General features: G+C 38.0%; 2 protein-coding genes across 6 annotated transcripts in view; one reads left to right on the top strand and one right to left on the bottom strand.

Moving 5' to 3' along the window:
- The first annotated feature begins 2,343 nt into the window (after nt 1-2,343).
- Nucleotides 2,344-9,438, top strand: LOC105040891 (uncharacterized). Of its 2 annotated transcripts, XM_010917636.4 has the most exons (5): nt 2,344-2,551; nt 4,464-4,973; nt 7,889-7,990; nt 8,979-9,011; nt 9,097-9,438. In XM_010917636.4, the coding sequence occupies exons 1-4, from the start codon at nt 2,417-2,419 to the stop codon at nt 8,991-8,993; spliced, it is 762 nt and encodes a 253-aa protein (XP_010915938.1). In that variant the 5' UTR covers nt 2,344-2,416; the 3' UTR covers nt 8,994-9,011; nt 9,097-9,438. The 2 variants fall into 2 exon arrangements, with proteins under 2 accessions (XP_010915938.1, XP_010915937.1); XM_010917635.4 differs by lacking the exon at nt 8,979-9,011.
- Nucleotides 9,439-11,184: 1,746 nt separating this feature from the next.
- LOC105040890 (protein REDUCED CHLOROPLAST COVERAGE 1) overlaps nt 11,185-18,038 on the bottom strand; it is a 31,995-nt gene continuing 25,141 nt past the window's right edge. For all 4 annotated transcript variants that reach the window (XM_073254427.1, XM_073254428.1, XM_073254426.1 and 1 more), the window contains one exon: nt 11,185-11,455. The gene's annotated coding sequence lies outside the window, so the exon portion shown is untranslated. The remainder of the gene's footprint in view (nt 11,456-18,038) is intronic.

Consider the following 18,038-nt stretch of genomic DNA (forward strand, 5'->3'; position numbering starts at 1 on the left):
CCAATCCATCATCATTCTTACCAAAGGGAGAGGACTATAAATGAAGTAATGGAAGCTAAGAATTATGGTAGCAATTATAAAGATAAAATCCACATCCAGTGGGTGAGTTGATAATGACTAAGATGAAAGCAATTTGTGCAAAGATGCATGCCTTCCCTTCTTACAGGAGCTACGCGATGGGACCACTTGGGTCATGATTTGAGCTCGAAATCGAGAAACTTCACATCCCTCAATGATGCGAGCGGCGCCAATGCGGTTGTTTTCTGTCGCCATTACATTAAGGTTTTAAAGGCTTAATCGAATACAGTTCAATAGCATAATTTGATAGTGCAATTAAGACAGGATTTGTTTACTATTTCTTTAAATTTCTTTTTTTATTTTTAAATATCCCAGAAGAAAAATATGCTAGACCAGCAACCCGGGTCATGAAACCATTTTAAGTTCTCAAATAGCTCAGTTTTCTATACCAAAAAAAAAAAAAAGAAAAAAAAGAAAAAGAAAGAAGAAGAGGGAGCTTATAATAGTTTTCTCGGATGTTTTAGGGTCAATTAAAACATCTAATTTGTGCCCGTATGCGAGCATATCAGGTTGCTTTTTGTCACTTCACTTCATTCTCCTACTAAAATAATCTCCAACAGCTTATGCACTCCCTTTCCCTTGTGCTGGCACATCCAAGTACTCCCATTTCATCATTTGCTGACGACTATGGACACTTCCATTTCCCCCTCCAAGCGACCCATCAAGAATGGTACTTCTCAGTTTCCTTTTTTTGCTTCACTCTAACACCAATTTGCTGGGGTTACTCTATTAATCAAAGAGTAGAGGCCAGTGGATCTTATTAAATTTAGCATCCATGACCGATACTCCCCACTGGTAACACGGCAGGTATATATTAACCAAAAATCTAGAACGCTGTCACATTCATTTGCAAAATTCTTTAGAGTAGCAGCATCTCTGGCATGTGAAAGAAAAGACCTTCTCATTATAATGGTAGGGAATCTGAAGCATTTGGATTTTGGACTAAGTGGGGGGCAGACTAATCAGGATCGAAATGACCAAAGCCCAAATCTTTCATGTTTACTGCCGAGCATGCGTCGCCCCTGACGTTTACACCTTTTGTTTTTACGTGGGACATCTCTCCTTTTCCTTTTTGTTTGCTTCTGTCAAGAAAAATAAGCTATGGGCTGTGGTTTATTCGTCTCCAGCTATATTTGAGATTGTATGTAAGAACTTAGTTAAATATGTATATCTAGAAGCACCAGACAATTGATAAACTATATTGTCAGTTTTATTTTGGAATTCCTGAATCTCATTTCTATCCTCTCTCCTCCACGGTAATTTCTAAGATATTTTCTATCAGAAGTTTATCATCCCGAGCTGGCATGCATGATGGATGCTCTATTTTATAGATGAGATCAGATTAACACCTTATACGTGTTAGTGCAGTCTAGCGTTGCAGCTATGTTTATTCTAAAATTTGAACTACCAATATTCTAGCATTCGCAAGTAAAATCCCAAATCTAATTAAATACATACGCACATATTATCTACATAATACTTTTCCTCTTATGGTTGTGATTACCTAATATCCTCATGATTAACCTCGAAATTAATTTGAAGAACATTGGCCAAATGCTTCTATCACGCACATATGTACAAATGCACCTCTCTATTGAGATGAGATAGATGCAAGCATTTGTCACTAGATAATTTATTAATTATCTCAAAATCCCACTATGGCATATATTGTCATATATCACAAAATATAATTCATCCAAATCTACGGGTCAATTCACATAAGGTACGTGCATAGATGCATAAAAACAATTAATGGTTGAAAATATAGATATCCGTATAGAGTGTAACAAGGAAGTTTTTGATTTGAGAGTGGATTTGACAGTGTTCATTTTCCAATATAATTTAGAGAGATCGAGCATATATACATTTCTATCACTCTCTCTCTATATATACCATCAGATTTAGCAAATATGTTTCACCAAACGCAGAAGGCATAAGTTTACCAACTGTGAACCCACTTAATGACCATATGAGAGAAAAGAAAACATTACGATCTGTGCCATGTATCTGCATGGGTCACCCATGTCTATCCCTCCCTGCTAATATAATATTCGAGGGTCACACTAACGTATGCTCCCCACTATCTCTTACGTAATTACAGCTCGGGTGGGGCATACATTTTGTGGCATGTATTCGATGCTGATGCGCTGCCTCAGGCTGTTCGGTGCTGGGGTGTCTCATCTGATCTATCCACGAAGCAGTACTTTGGATTTGGAATCTTTCTCTTCGGCACCACCTGGACAAGCATGTATAGCTGTCGTGCTTCCCCTCCTCTATTTCTTTCATCGTCCCAGCTCTCTCAAAATTCCAACTTGGAGAAAGCCTGAGAGAGAGAGAGATGAACGCGGGAGAAGGGTTGCTGTTGCCTTTCAATGAAGGCTATGGCCAGGAAGTGGCGCCAACCCAGCTTCTCTCGTTTCCGGAGGACGAGGACTTCCACACCAGCTTCTTCGCTAGTGCTGTCCCCCACTTGGTATGATTAATCTCTCTTCTTTTCATTCCTATCTTTTCTCTTTTATACATAGTAGAATGCCCTGCTGACTTTTTTCTTTTCTTTTCTTTTGTTTTTTGGTTTTTTTTTTTTTGGTTTTGCTGGATTATGTTCTTACACTAACCAAGCTTTTAAAGACTACTTTCATTGGGATTCCGAATGGCTCGCAATGATGCTGAATTTAAAATTTGATCCAGAGAGATGAGAAGCTATACATGAATGGGGACCGAGGGGAAACCAAATATGAAGAGCATGATGAGTTGGCCGATATTCCATCTATGTAGACTCGAAGATATGTAAAAGGTTATGAAGCAAAGAAATATTTAGAGAAAACAAATGGCCACTTTAAGATTTTTCACAAAAAGGACATCTTACCGTAACAATCAGTACCGTGTGGTACCGTACGTATCGTATTGTATACGGTACGTATCATACTAAATCGGTATGCACTCTCATACCGTACTGTAGTGGATACTATACAGGGTAATATTGGTATGGAATTCCGTACCAAGATGATGAATCCTATATCAAAATGCATAAGTTGTCAATGAACATCTAATCAGTGACAGTTCAGCTTTACCAATATTTTGAAGTTTGTATTGTTCGGCGATTAAGACTTGGAAAGTTTGCCAATTTCTTAATGCATTAAAATAGAGAAGAAATCGAGGGAAAAACTAATATGGTGGAGCACCGTGGATTTTAGGACCATGAAGTTATAAAATTTATATATGCAAAATCATATGCACCAATGCAGGTAAACAGAGATGGTATAGAGGATATCATCAGAAATCACAGTTCTTTAATATGCTAAATGGAATTCTTTTTGCATAAAGATACCCATAATTGACTCTTCTGTGTTCTATAATTCTAGCAAATTTGGCCTGCAAAAACAAGCATCTGTCACTGCTTGTTATATAACCTTACAAGCTTGGGCCTGAGAACTTTTCTTTAGGCCAGAGTGTAGAAAGAGTTTACATGCAGTTCTCTGAAAGGTTAAAAAATATTTGGTAATGTGCTGCAAATGTTTATAGTAAGTAGACACAGTATCAATATTCAAATTAATTACAGTCTTTCACCAGTATGATGTGGCACCGTACATTATGATCGATCGCTTTCCTATGTACATATGCATATACATGTACATAAAAATTCTCCGTCCGCCTTTCTACCTTATAATGTCCACATATATATGTTATTGGTTCTGATGATTGATATCTAAATTGCATGAACAGGGGGAATGATGTCGTTAAACAGTCAAGGCCTCGTATGTATTTTTGACCCATTCCCCAATAGCTTAACCTATGGAGTCTGCTGGTTATTGAACATGGTATAAGAGCTCTGGTTGCTAGAGGTCATCCAAGTCAATCATTTATTTCATTCACTTATTTGTTTTCTTGAGACATTTCTTGTCTGAACTGTTCCTGGTTGTAATCTTCAGTCTTTTTTCTTGGAAAAAATAACTTGTTTCTGACTCCGCGTGCATGGTTTAGGCTGCATATGAACGGTGAGGTGTGGTTAAGGTCAGGTATCCATTGTCGACTAATTTATTAATAGCTTCCAGCTTTTGGAGTCTATTGCTTAGTTAACATGAACATTATTAAGAAGCCATAAAAATAATTCAAGAAATGGTAACATTTAGATGCCATGTTTACCTATTCAAACTAAAGAAGGATTTAAGTTCTCCTTCTGTCATCTGTGTTTATGATCCTTTTGTGCAATTGTAGACAACAAGATGAGCTAAATCTTAGTCATTGGTTCTCCAAATTGTGAGATCAGAAACGCTGGTACATGTGTAGGGCTAACAAATTGGGTTTGATGCAATTACCATGTTATTATTTCTCAAATTTATGATCTCCTTGAATACTTAAGATCGATGGTTTTCTTATATATACAGGACAACCTGGTGGAGACGTCTTCTCTATCCGAGTATGACCTTGGAGGAGAAGGAGATCTATTCAAAGCTCCAGAGCTCATCTTAGAGGAACAAGTACTTGTGTTGGATCCCGATACAGCTGCTATGTCCATGATATATAGTAATGGGAATCTCATCATTCCAGAAGCAAATAAAGTCACACCCATGGAATCAATTCAAAATGAGGATTTACTGAGTGAGGTGTTCTATGAGTGCAGAAACGACCTTCTAGCCAAGTCTGCTATCATAGAACCATATCCTGAGGCTTCAGATGTTAAGATTCCTGCATTTCAACCAGAGATGGATCGAGGTGTCGAGGAAAATAAGTTAGTCATGGAGGGGCCACTACAGAAGATTGATAGCTTTCAATGTCTAAGCTCAGTAGACTACATAAATGGCTGCATTATGAGACCAAGCTTTTTGGAATTTCGAGGGATGAATCTTGAGGCAGCATTTGGGATAAGAAGAGCTTACAGTGAAGGAGATATTCAGGTGAGGATGAATCAAGTATTGCTTTTTTATATGCTGAATGTTTTTTTTTTTTTTTGTTCACTTTATTGTTCCAAATACTATGGCATTGCTGTGCTGGCTGATAAATTCTTCTAGAACATCAGAAGCATAAAAGAATGCAGGTTTAAAAGCTTTTCTATTTAAGAGTTTTTGAACAATGGGCCCTGCTGCATGAAGTTTTACCTTCTCAAATTCTAACAGCCAAGTAAGATCATGTTAGGCTTGGCAATGAGTCTGACCAGGTGTGGGTTTGGGTCAATCCGAACCCGACCCGATATCCTAGCATTTTGATCCGAACCCGATCCGTGATCCGGTGGGTCCACACTTTTTTTATCCATACCCTATTTCATTGGATATCCGATTATCCGATCGGATACCTGTCCGACCTAAATAAGATTTTTTAGATAAAAATAGAAGTATTGAACAATAGCTCACTACCACTTTTCAGCTTTTGAGGTCTTAACCAAGCCTAAAGGTTATAAGGCCCACATTTCATACAACCAGCCCACATTTGAACAATATATATACATAAGATCGGGTCGAGTTCGGATCGAGTAATGGATCAGGACGGCCACTATCCAAACCCGATCCAATCTAAGATATAAATTTATTAGGTTCGGATCGGATCAGATTAAAATTCGGTCAATATATTGACCAACCCGACCTATTAAAGCCAGGTCGGGTTGGAACCCATCTGGATTGGGTGTAATTGCAAAGTCTAATCCATGTTATATAAGATTTAGAAAAAAAAACTGATCAAAGTACTTTCTGCAGATAAGAAAAATGAAAGGAATAACATCCTAAGCCAAACTCCAATTTTGTTGGATGTCTCTACAAGAAGCTGACTGTTGGATGAGTCAAGCCAAATTCTAAGCCACCTATAAGTTGTCAATGCCTTGATGAATACTATTGATATGGCATATAAATCAGCCTCCTTATCATTAATTAACATGTAGCCAGCAATTGTATAAAGATTTGAATTTCGAGAAGTTATAATTTTGCAATTAAGAGGAATCTAAAAATAGAAAGATAATTATGATAGATTTAAATCCAAATAAAGAAAAGAGTGATGGCTCATAATGAGGAAGTTATGTCTCGTCACTAGGTTTCTACCTCCAACTATAACAGATTCTTGCTCCACATCTATATAAATAGGGCCAAGGGACCCAAAAAGAGAGAGGCTCTGGGAGGGAGAGACTCTTACAACTCAAAGCTCTCATAATGAAAGGCTCATAAGCCCACATCAGAAGGCCGAAAAGGCTGAGAAGTCTGAAAAGATCGAGAAGCTCGAGCTCATTAGAAAGTCGACCTCAGAGGATCGAGAAGGTAGAGAAGCTGGAGCTTATTAGAAAGTCGACCTTAAAAGATCGAGCCCATCAAAAAGCCGACCTCAAAAGGTTGAGAAGGTCGAGCCCATTAAAAAACCGACCTTAGAAAGTCGAGAATGCTGAGAAGGTCGAGAAAGTCGAGCTCATCAGAAAACCGATCTCAAAAGGTCGAGAAGATCGAGCTCATCAAAAAGCCAACCTTAGAAGGCCGAGAAGGCAGAGCTCATCAAAAAGCCAACCTCAGAAGGCCGAGAAGGCCGAGCTCATCAAAAAATCAATCTCAAAAAGCTAAGAAAGCCGAGCTCATCATAAAACTGACTTTAGAAGGTCAAGCTCGTCAGAAAGCCAAATTCAAAAGTTGAAAAGGTTGAAAAATCGAGCTCATTAGAAAATCGACCTCAGAAAACTAAGCCCATAAAAAAATCGATCTTAGAAAGTCGAGCTCATCAGAAAGTCAATCTAAAAAAATGAAAAAAGCTGAGTCCACTAGAAAGCAGACCTTCGAAGGTCGAGAAGATCGAGCTCATCAGAAAGTCAAGAAGACCAAGCTCATCAGAAAGTCGAGCTCCAATAAGCCATGCTTCCAAAGGCAAAGCTCCTAAAGAGTAATTTTTAAGGCCAATTCGAAAAGGCCAAAATGAGCCGACCTGAATAGAATAACATTTTACATTATAATTCTCTGTTATATTCTCTTTATTACTATTCTTCCAAAGCTTGATCTGACTTAAGAGCCGGAGGGCTCGATCGAAGCCAATCTGGCCGGTTGTTTTTTATTCGTTTTGTGCATAGATCTAACTCTAAAACAAATCGTTTTCCACGACTGTGGATCCAACAGCATCCTCTTGATGATCCTGGCCAGGTTGGATTTTGACAGCAACAACTATGTTTCAACATTAGCAAGCCAATTGTCATATTAACCTTATAAATTTCAGTATCTTTGTTGCTAATGCCACCTACATTAAGATATTTGTAAAGTATCGATTTCCAGTCTTCCTTTAAGGCATAAAAGAAAGAAACCTTATCTTGGTTTCTGAGATCTGATAGGATGCGTTTTAGCTATTGAAATGCTGCAAGCTGTCCCCAGTGATTTCTGCAGAAGCTAACTCATTCTAATCTTTTAAAAGAATAATTTGTAATTTCTGTTGATAAATCTGGAAACCTATAGGAGTTTATGCAAACTTTGTTCTGTGTTCTGCCACAAACAAATAGTCTGCACCATCACGAATGGTGAATTGTAACAGAATATTTTCCCACATGATATGAGAAGCAACCTGTCAAGCATTTCTTTTCCCCATTATTGGAAAAAAAGCTTTTATCTGTGTCATAATATACATCATCATTTGAAGAGCCAAGTTCAAGATACCTAACAGAACTGCAGAGTAATGTGTGACTGCTAAAAGCTACTTGTAATTCATGTTTGACATTAACTATAAATACCAAGAGATGTTTAGATGTTTCTGGCAATTCCGCAGGATGTTGGAGGTCATTGATTTTTAATTTTTCTGGCAGACTCTTGGAAGTAACAAACCAATGTTTGGTAACTTGGACATTGTTCATTCTTTTTTATAGCACTCATCAACCATTGATGATGTCAAGATTGAAGAACGGAGGCAAAAGCTTTCCAGGTACAGGAATAAGAGAACCAAAAGAAATTTTGGCAAAAAGATCAAGGTAATTAATACTTATCGTTTCCTCCACCCTACCCCTCCCTCGTGTTACTGTTTGTAGTTTTAGAAGCAATTCCTCATCAACCATGCAATGATGGCTGTATGTAGTTTCTGCAGCAGCTTACCTATTGCAGAAACATTTCATAAATCATTCATTTTTTAACAAACAGAGGAAAAGCTTAGACATATAATATTCAGAATAACTGAATAACTGTTAGCTACTTCCGAGAGCTTTGTAAATTTTTTTTTTTTTAAATTGCAACACCAACACTTTCTAGAGAACTCACATGAGTACTTATGATAATATCATATGAGTTCTTAAAAATCTACGTAAAGGATAAATAGCAACAGTGTAGATCAAATTCAACTTAATTTCAAGTGCCAACCAAGTCTTAGTTTCACATCTTGGCACTAGAACAACCATAACCCTCCTTTTGTTTTTCCTCTTTTTTTGAAATATATATCATTCTTTTCCTAGCTAGATTTTCTGAAATTTTAGTTGAAAGAAGGAAATCAAAGTCCTTACCTTCAGTGTTATATACACCTTTCTCATGCCCTTGACTCTCTCTCTTTTTCTGTCTCTAACTAACTAAAGAATCGAGAGGGATAACTTTTTCAAAGAAAGAGTGCACGTAGAAGTTAGCTTCATAACCTCATGCAGTGGCAAGCATCCTGGCGTATCTGCACCATATAATAAAAAAGCTGGGTTCAGTCTAAGCTACATTGCATTGGATCATTAAACCTACCATCATGGGTATGCAAAGCATCTCAACATTGCCAAGTTAATGTTAACAATAGAGGTGAAGCTGTTTTCTGAATATAATTGAGCCACCTACTTTCAACAAAAGATGGGAAACAAAGGTGTCTAAACATGTGCATAAGATGGCAGTAGCTATTAAATGGGTGGGTTTTATACACACATACATATGTAAGGTTGCACTCTCAGTGAATTTCTCTGCTTTTTAACTCACCAATTCATCTAATCATGACAGATTGACAGGTATTAATTTTCAATAAGCTCTCAGGTGAATATCGGTTTTTTTTTTTTTTTTTTCTGTTCTTTTCATTCACTAATTCCTCTTACCATGACAAAAGTCGTGCATTTTGCAGTATGCCTGCAGGAAGGCTTTAGCAGACAGTCAACCCCGCGTGCGTGGAAGATTTGCAAAGACCGAGGGAAGTGAGATTGCAAACCTCCCTAGCAAAATGTAGATGGTTGGCTAGAAAATATGTTAAGAGTTGGTAAATTGCCTGCCATGCACCCCTCGTCCATAGGGAGGTGGGCCTTTGAAAGGACCAAGTTTGGACAAGCTCTCTCTGAGTTTATAGAATAGATTAGATCCCTTGTTCGGTTGATCTCCTGCAGGTAATAATGGCCTTTCTTGACATCACGATGTCAGTGCTGTTAAAAGTTTGAATAAAATCAATCTATAATTCTTATATTAAGCTATAGATGATGGCTTTGGGGTCCTGCTGCCTATTATATTTAAAATAACCACCCAAGTGGATGCATGAAGTTAAAACACATGCTTACATTTGAGCTAGTTTCACTGAGTTTCTGCATGGATCCTTTCGAGTACAAGAGGAACCTAGGGATCCAAGGACCCAGAAATATAAATTGTGGGAACCTTTTTTTTTTCCTTTTTTTCCTTTTTTTTTTTTTTTTTTTCTGTGCTGTGGAGATTCCTGTTCAAGCGGAAGTGCAGCTGGAATCTATGTGCCATTTCGCTAACGTCCTCTTTTAAAAAATCAAAGAAGAAAAATTAACAAGACTAAGATATGCTTAGCCATATCTGTCTTTTATTTACTATCTGAAATTTCTTAAAGAATTTCTATCGTATTTTTCAAAAAAGATATAAAAACAAAGTGCAGCAGTAGTCATGTACTTCCCTCTCCTCATCAAACATAAAGCAGAGGCCTTCTATATCACAAAGGAAAAAGGAAACTACAAAGTAAACCAAATTATCTGCAAGCAAATCCCAGACAATATTATTTATAATAACAACACCTGCATTGTTTCTCTATTAAGGTGGCACCTTTTTTTTTTTCTCCCCCTACGTGAATCATGATGGCTTGCATGATCAAACTCGCTTTCTGCATGAGGGTTATCACAACAGCTCATCTTCGTATAAAGGTTTCCTGTTTCACTTAGGAGAAAATTGAATCATCTAGACGTACACCACGTGCCAACGCTATGTCATTCAACAAAACAATTGCAAACCCAAAATTCAACTTAATTAAATTTTCATCATCCTCTTCCTCACATTTTTTACTATGCGAGTCCTCGGAGCAGAACGCCAGGTTACCTAAAACATGGTAACAGACATCTTTCCTTCTTTTTTTTTCCTTTCAATTTTAATGGAACATGAGAACGAGCGATGGCTGGATGAATCTTCCATTTGTTGGCATTAGTGCCACAAAAAATGACAGCGAAAAGTTGTTAGTCTCAATCTGAGTGCTACAAAAGCAACCTCTATTACCACTTTTTTTATTCCTAATATGCTCCAATCATTTGATCGGTGCTCTAAAAACAATAAATATTGGTCACTGACAGCAAATTGTCACATGCTTAAGATCAGATGGATAATGAGAACCAACCATCAAAGAGAAGAAATAAAAGTATTCTTTTGACAAAATATTGATGCTAGAAAGGAATTCTTCACTCGCCTAACAACTAACCACAAGATATTGATGTTAACTGAGCATGACAACTAATTGCCCTTAACTAGCAGGTAGTAGAGGTAATTAGGTGTATTAAGTTGCGAGGATGATTTCTAGTTTACATCCACCAAATTCCTTCATTGATCAGTGCAATCAGAAGAGAGCTGTGAAGCCTGGTTCCGTGAGAAGGGGATGAGGAAGAAAATGTTACAGAAGTCTTCATGACACACCTAACTGGAATCAGAGGTTTGGTGCAGTCTGTGAATGTTGATTCAACACCTACCGATGATAACATAATCCAACTTGCAAAAACCTTCTAACCAAGTTAAACAATTTCCATGTCAAACATCACAAAGAATGCAATCACATCAGGACATTAACAAGATTTGGAGGACCAGGAAAGTAAGAAACCAGCACTTGGAAGGATGAATATCGAGCAAAATTTTCTGGAGGCAGCAAATATAGGTACTGTCCCCTTCTAAGAAACAATAGAATAGCTTCAAGCTTTTCACACAAAAGAAATTGTGCAGAAGCCAGTGGACCAAAACAAATAATTATTGCATTTCAATTGGCAGGGAAATAGAAGCCAGAAGATCTCAGTCCTTACCATTATTTTTGGTTCAGCAATATAAATTGCAGAAAGTTCCCTCAAAACAAAAAAAAGAAAAGAAAAAGGGCCAATGTGTCAGTCTATCCAATGAAACAGAGAAAATGGTCAATGAATACAATCTAATAAATTTTGTCCAAAAATGTTACTCGACTGCTGGTGCTCTCTTGGATCCCTAGATCTCAACAAAGCAACTTGAACCTGCATAAGAAAGGAGAATAACCACCACCCATCAAACAAACTGTGGATTAAGGTTCACAGAAATAAACATAACCATACTTATTGCAGAATGAGGTGCATATTAATGTTTGACCTTACAAAAGTGGCACTACCAAGTCATAGATTACCGAAGTACTGTTGTACAAAAACACAGATATGCAGAAAATGAAATCATTATCTAAGTAATAATACATGCTACTTTGATTGTTAGCAGAAAGCAGTTTACCATCCATACTCACATGCCAGATGATGAAGTTATGAAGGTGATGGCAGTTGGCAAACCTTCAAGAAGGTTAAGATGGTACGAAGATTTAAATATAAAAGCGCATCTACACTACCGGAACGCATTCATAAACAACATGCAGATGCACAAAACCTCAACGATGCACTTGTACATGATGTATTGAATAAAATCTGACCTTAAAAAAGTTGCCTGAGCATTATGTAAAGCACATGATCGGCAAGAAGGTTAAGATAGTACAAGGATTCAAACACAAAAGTGCACCTACACAAAACAGAATGCATTCACAGAAAATGCACAAAACCTCAACCACACTTATACATGAAATGTATTGAATAACCTGACCTTAAACAAGTTTAACTGAGTAATAAATAAACACATGTGAAACCTTGTATTAGATAACAATCCAGAGAAAGTTGTGCATGAAGATTGAGAAACAAGAATAAGATGCCATATTCTGATGAGGACATGAAGGATTTTACTCTGTGTAAGTTGCACATGTGTGCAAAAAATACTAATCATCCACAAATAAAGAATGCCACGTCCATCCTTCTCCCCCTTTTACTTCTCTCCAAGATAGATCTTAAAACAAAAGCCTGAGACACAGATTCATTGTGTATTACCAAGGGAGGAGCATGCGGAGATACCATGTCACAAATATCGATGTAAACTGCCATGCTAACAATAGACTCTTGAGTCTATTGGAAACCAAGAAGCCATATAAAAATAATAAAACCTATCTGAGGATGAATTTGAAGGAACATACCGAATTTATTTGTTCTATATATCTATTCTAAGGTTAATACCGAGATGCAGAATTGTTATCTCATGCATACTTATGGATCCATCACCGTTCAACCAAAGATGGGGTCACGAGCTAGACTGCACAAATGTAGCTAATAAGTCAAGGAAGTGAAGCTATAATGGTCTTGGCAAGGGAACTAGCCAAGTTGAGATGGTACTAGGAAAGTATTGAAGATGAATCAGTATCCATGAAAGAAACATATAGAGACTAAAATAAGTAGATAGATATGACCAATCAGCCTACGGTAAGGGTCAAAATTATCATGCTAAAAATGGTGGCATCAGTTTAAGAAAACAAGCTGACAAGGAATATGGCAAAGGCAAGTGTTAGTATGATCTAGCTAACAGAAGAAATAAAAGCACAGAATACTAGATGTGAAGTCAACCATCATAATGTAGACTGGCATGAAGTGAGTGGCAAGGCAATGAATGCCTCAAGGAAACAAGACAAGATCTGCAAAAAGTAACACTGGTGGCAAGGCACTGAATGCCTCAAGGTACATAAAAAACCAATGAACATCAAAATCACAAAGGAGGTAGATATCTATCATGCTAGGAAGCACTTAAAAGGGGACGCATCTCATGATCTCGAACTACAGTGCAAATTTGTAAACAACCAGGGTGTGTTAAGAAAATTGAGATTGCAGTCAAAATAGCTACCCTCAAGCTAGGTCGAGGTCATGATAGCAGAGACAATGGTTGCTCACGTAGAGAACCTAATACTTGGTGCAAAACTGAGGATGAGGTGAACCAATGTGTAATACCCGGTCCAAATAGACCAGCCCATCAGGAATTGGCCCACCAAGCCCACATGAAAAAAAAAATCCTGAAAGACTCCTAACGGGAGTCTTCTTCTTCGTGCCCGATTAGGATAGGGTCTCCTAAGGCCAATGAGGTCCTAGGAAGAGCCCTATAAAACCCCTCTTCCTTCCTCCATGGTCGGCCACGGCAAGCATCGATTTTCTCTTCTTTCTCCTTGGTTTCCCCCGTTGAAGCCGCGGACACCCCTCTTCGTGCCCACCAAAAATCGAAGGCGAAGACCCCCTGGACAGCCCAAGGTAAGCCCAGCCCCTCCCTCCTCTCTTCCTTCCCCTCCTTTCCACGGCATTGTGCACCCCCACCGACCGTCGGATTCCTGGAAAACCCACAAAAAGGGATGTCCTGTTTTTTTCCTGTTCGGTCGAGCCCTCTCTTCCTCGTTTCCAGCCACCGACGCCGCCGCCCGTGGTGCCACATCCCTGTAGCATGACCCCCACCTCCCTACCTTCCTTCCCCGAAGGTTATGGCCGTCGGTGATCGGCCGATAATCATGAAAATAAAAGAAAAGAGATCGGATCCCTTGTTTTTGGATCTTTCCCATGTTTTTCCCGTCAACAATCCTTGCCGCCGGCCATCCCCTGCCCCATTGCCATCGGCCACCCACTGCAGCCGGCCACTGCTGGTCCTCCAACCAAGAACCACCAGCCCCCACCCGTATTCCTCCCTGTTCGGCCAAAAGAAGAAAAGAAAAAGAAGAAGAAGAAAAGAAAAAAAAAGAAAAAAAAAGAAAAGAGAGAAAAAAAGGATTTTCTCTCTCCTCTCTTGTTTTCTCTCTCTCTCCTCTCTTGCTTTCTCTCTCTCTCTTAAAGTCCCTCTTGGATTCTCTCTCTTTCTTTCTCTTTAGAATTTCTTTCTCCTACTTTCTCTCTCTAAGAAAGACCTATAGATCTTGTATCGAGCCATCTTTTTCTCTTCTAGGGACCCATGTTGACCTCAGTGAGATGATCCCAAATCGATTTAGTGCCCAGATGATCTATTGGTCTGATCACCCAATCAACCATTTTTTTTATTATTTAATTTTCTTGAATATATGGAATGAAAATTGATCATGATTTAATATTTTAAATATGATTGTTTGATTCATTTAAGGAAGATTAAAGATCTAGGACGATCAAGGTAAGTGGATCTTATGCTCCTTATATATTTTTAAATAACCATATTTTCTATGCAAAAAATTATTGTTGATGAAATCATAGTTTTCATAAAATAAAGATCAACATATGTGATATGAAAAAATATATTTTATTATGAGCATTGATCTCATAAATATGTCTTATGAAAATAGCATAGTTATGAAGTATAAATTTTATAATTTTTTCCACCTATGTATATGTATGTTTTAAGAAAAAGATGTAAAGATTTCAAAGGCTCTCAAATAGCTATGAACGAATCCTTATTAAAAAATCGAGATCCGGAGCTAGCATTTATAAGAACACAGGCCCTGCCAGCAGGTATAAAATTGGCATATGAAATATGAACTTATCGATTAAGAACACTGGCCCTGTCACGGGTATAAAGTGACCATAGCACGAATATCTGTGAGCAAGATTTAGAAACATGACATGAACACATGACAAGAATTATTTACGAAACATGTTTATGAAATGTTCATGATTTATGCATGCATAATTGGTTTATAATTTATTTTATTATATGCTCTATGAAATATTTTAAATTTTGTATTATCTGTTATTTTCTAAGTATTGCATTATCATGAAAAACTTATGCTGGATCCGATAAAGAAGCGTAGGTTCTACTTACTGGGCTAGTATAGCTCATATTTTTTTATTTTTTTATTTTTTACAAAGGAATAACGTTAGGACCGATGAAGGATTCCGGCTTGGGGATCTACGTAGCCAGCTTAAAAATTTTGTAGCTGAAGTTTAGTTATTTGATGATCACAAATTTGTAGTAAATAATTATAAATTTTGAGATATGGATTTATATTTGATTTTAGATTTAGATGCTTTGAACCAGTTTTGATTTAATTAAAAATTTGAATTGAATCTTTTTATTTTTTTTATTTATGATACATCTGTTATTATAATTAAAAAAATGAATGTGGCTTCATGTTATCGAAGGCTACATCTCTTGATAGCATGGCCATATTATGTCCCGGATTTGGGACGTGACATTTTATGGTATCAGAGCAATAGATTTTGATCATTGGTAGACTTAAAGTCCAGTAATGGATAAATAGGTCTCGTTTAGCTAGATCATATTTAATTGAATAAGAATAAATAAATTTTTTTTAAAGTTCCTGTTGCTCATTTAAGGAAGTTAATTAATGTTAGTATTTTTAGATGACAACGAGCAACAGAGAGAATGAAGGCTCAACGAATCCTGCCAGTAGAAAGAGAGAAGCAAGAAGAACTACGAGGGGAGATGCCAACCAGTCGGCTGAGCATGCTCCTGATGCGCCAGCCACACAGGCAGATATTGCTGGAGTATGCCAAGTGGTGGCTCAGTTTATTCAGCAACAATAGTAGAGACAAATTGCTCCTCAACCTGCACCATCTTTAGAGTCATATTATAAGAGGTTTAGAAGGCTTAATCCACCACTGTTTGAGGGTGGACCTAACCCTCTAGTTGCAAAGACCTGATAGAGAAGATGTTTGATGTCCTACAGTATCCCGAGAACATGAAGATCAGATTAGCCATACCTATGCTGAAAGAAAACACCGAGTTTTGGTGGATTGCGATAAAGGCTGTCTATGAGAATATTGATGACCAGTTGACTTGGAAGGAGTTTAAAAAGATATTTTATGATCAATACTTTCTCGAGATAATGAGATTAGTAAAGGAGAATGAGTTCTTGGTTTTAAGGCAGAAAGATGAAATGACAGTATTAGAGTATGCAAACAAATTCAATGAGTTAGGCCGTTTCTGCCCCCAGCTTATAGAGTCCGAAAGGAACAAAACTAGTAGATTTGAGCAAGAATTAAGATATGAGATTCGATCTCAATTATCTTCTCACATTTTTAATGATTACAAAGATATGTTAGAACGAGCTTTGAAAGTAGAATCCGAGATAAAAAGATCAGAACAGGAGATGAGTAACAAAAAGAGATCGAGACCAATAGAAAATTTAAATAATCAACAAAAAAATTCTACTAATATTGCAGAGAATAATAAAGAAGCTATGATCTATGAATATTATGGCAAAAATCATTATGGACCTTGTCTCAAAAAGCTGGGAGCATGCTTTTCATGTGGCACAATAGGACATATGGCACGACATTGTCCTATTAAGAAAACAGATGGTTCAAAGACTTCCAAGCTAGCAGATCAGAAACAATAAGGAAATGCACGGGTGTTTGCCTTGACTCAACAAGATGCCAGTGCAAGCAATCAAGTAGTTACAGGTATTATTCTAATCACCCCATAGATGCTCATATACTATTTGATTATGAATTTTCTCATTTCTTTATATCTTCCAAGTAATAACTATATAGAATTGAATAAGCCACTATATGTTATATCTTCTCTTAGGAAAGTTATTTTCATCAATGTCTTGTTTAAAAAAAAATTTACCTCATTTTAGATGAGAAAGTTAGGATTGATGGAATCTGATCTAAAAATTTAGTAAAGATAGTATGAAAATTAAGATCCCTATTCGTAAAAGAGTGAAGATATACCAAGTTTCTAGGACGAAATTTTTTTTTAAGGGAGATAGAATGTAGTACCTGGTCCAAATAGACTAGCCCATCAGGAATTGGCCCACCAAGCTCACATGAAAAAAAAATCCTGGAAGACTCCTAATGGGAGTCTTCTTCTTCCTCGTGCCCGATTAGGATAGGGTCTCCTAGGGCCAACGAGGACCCTAGGAAGAGCCCTATAAAAGCTTTCTTCCCTCCTCCATGGTCGGCCACAGTGAGCATCAATTTTCTCTTCTTTCTCCTTGGTTTCCCCCGTTGAAGCCGCTGACACCCCTTTTCGTGCCCACCAGAAATCGGAGGCGGAGACCCCCAGACAGCTTGAGGTAAGCCCAGCCCTTCCCTCCTCTCTTCCTTCCCCTCCTTTCCACGACATCATGCGCCCCCATCGGTCGTCGGATTCGCCGAAAAACCCACAAAAAGGGATGCCCTATTTTTTTCCTGTTCGGTCGAGCCCTCTCTTCCTCGTTTTCGGCCACCGGCGTCGCCGCCCGTGATGCCACACCCCTGTAGCATGACCCCCACCTCCCTACCTTCCTTCCCCGAAGGTTATGGCCGTCGGTGATCGACCGATGATCATGAAAATAAAAGAAAAGAGATCGGGTTCCCTGTTTTTGGATCTTTCCCATGTTTTTCCCGTCGGCAATCCTTGCCGCCGGCCATCCCCTGCCCCATTGCCGTCGACCACCCACTACAACCAGCCGCTGCTGGTCCTCCGACCAAGAACCATCAGCCCCCACCCATATTCCTCCCTATTCGGCCAAGAGAAGAAAAGAAAAGAAGAAAAGAAAATAAAAGAAAAAGAGAGAGAAAAAGAATTTTCTCTCTCCTCTCTTATTTCTCTCTCCTCTCTTGTTTTCTCTCTCTCTCTTAAAGTCCCTCTAGGATTCTCTCTCTTTTCTTCTCTCTAGAATATCTCTCTCCTACTTTCTCTCTCTAAGAAAGACCTATAGATTTTGTATCGAGCCATCTTTTCCTCTTCTAAGGACCTATGTTGACCTCAGTGAGATGATCCCAAATCGATTTAGTATCCGGATGATCTATC

The sequence above is a fragment of the Elaeis guineensis genome, chromosome 3, assembly GCF_000442705.2.
Source record: "Elaeis guineensis isolate ETL-2024a chromosome 3, EG11, whole genome shotgun sequence".
Taxonomy (NCBI): Eukaryota; Viridiplantae; Streptophyta; class Magnoliopsida; order Arecales; family Arecaceae; genus Elaeis; species Elaeis guineensis.

Bases quoted from the DNA above. Each gene is read 5' to 3' on its own strand.
- LOC105040891 (XM_010917635.4), top strand. From the start codon at position 2,417: ATGAACGCGGGAGAAGGGTTGCTGTTGCCTTTCAATGAAGGCTATGGC. The intron at 2,552-4,463 runs GTATGATTAATC...TTATATATACAG, and splicing joins CTAGTGCTGTCCCCCACTTG to GACAACCTGGTGGAGACGTC. The intron at 7,991-9,096 runs GTAATTAATACT...TGCATTTTGCAG, and splicing joins ATTTTGGCAAAAAGATCAAG to TATGCCTGCAGGAAGGCTTT.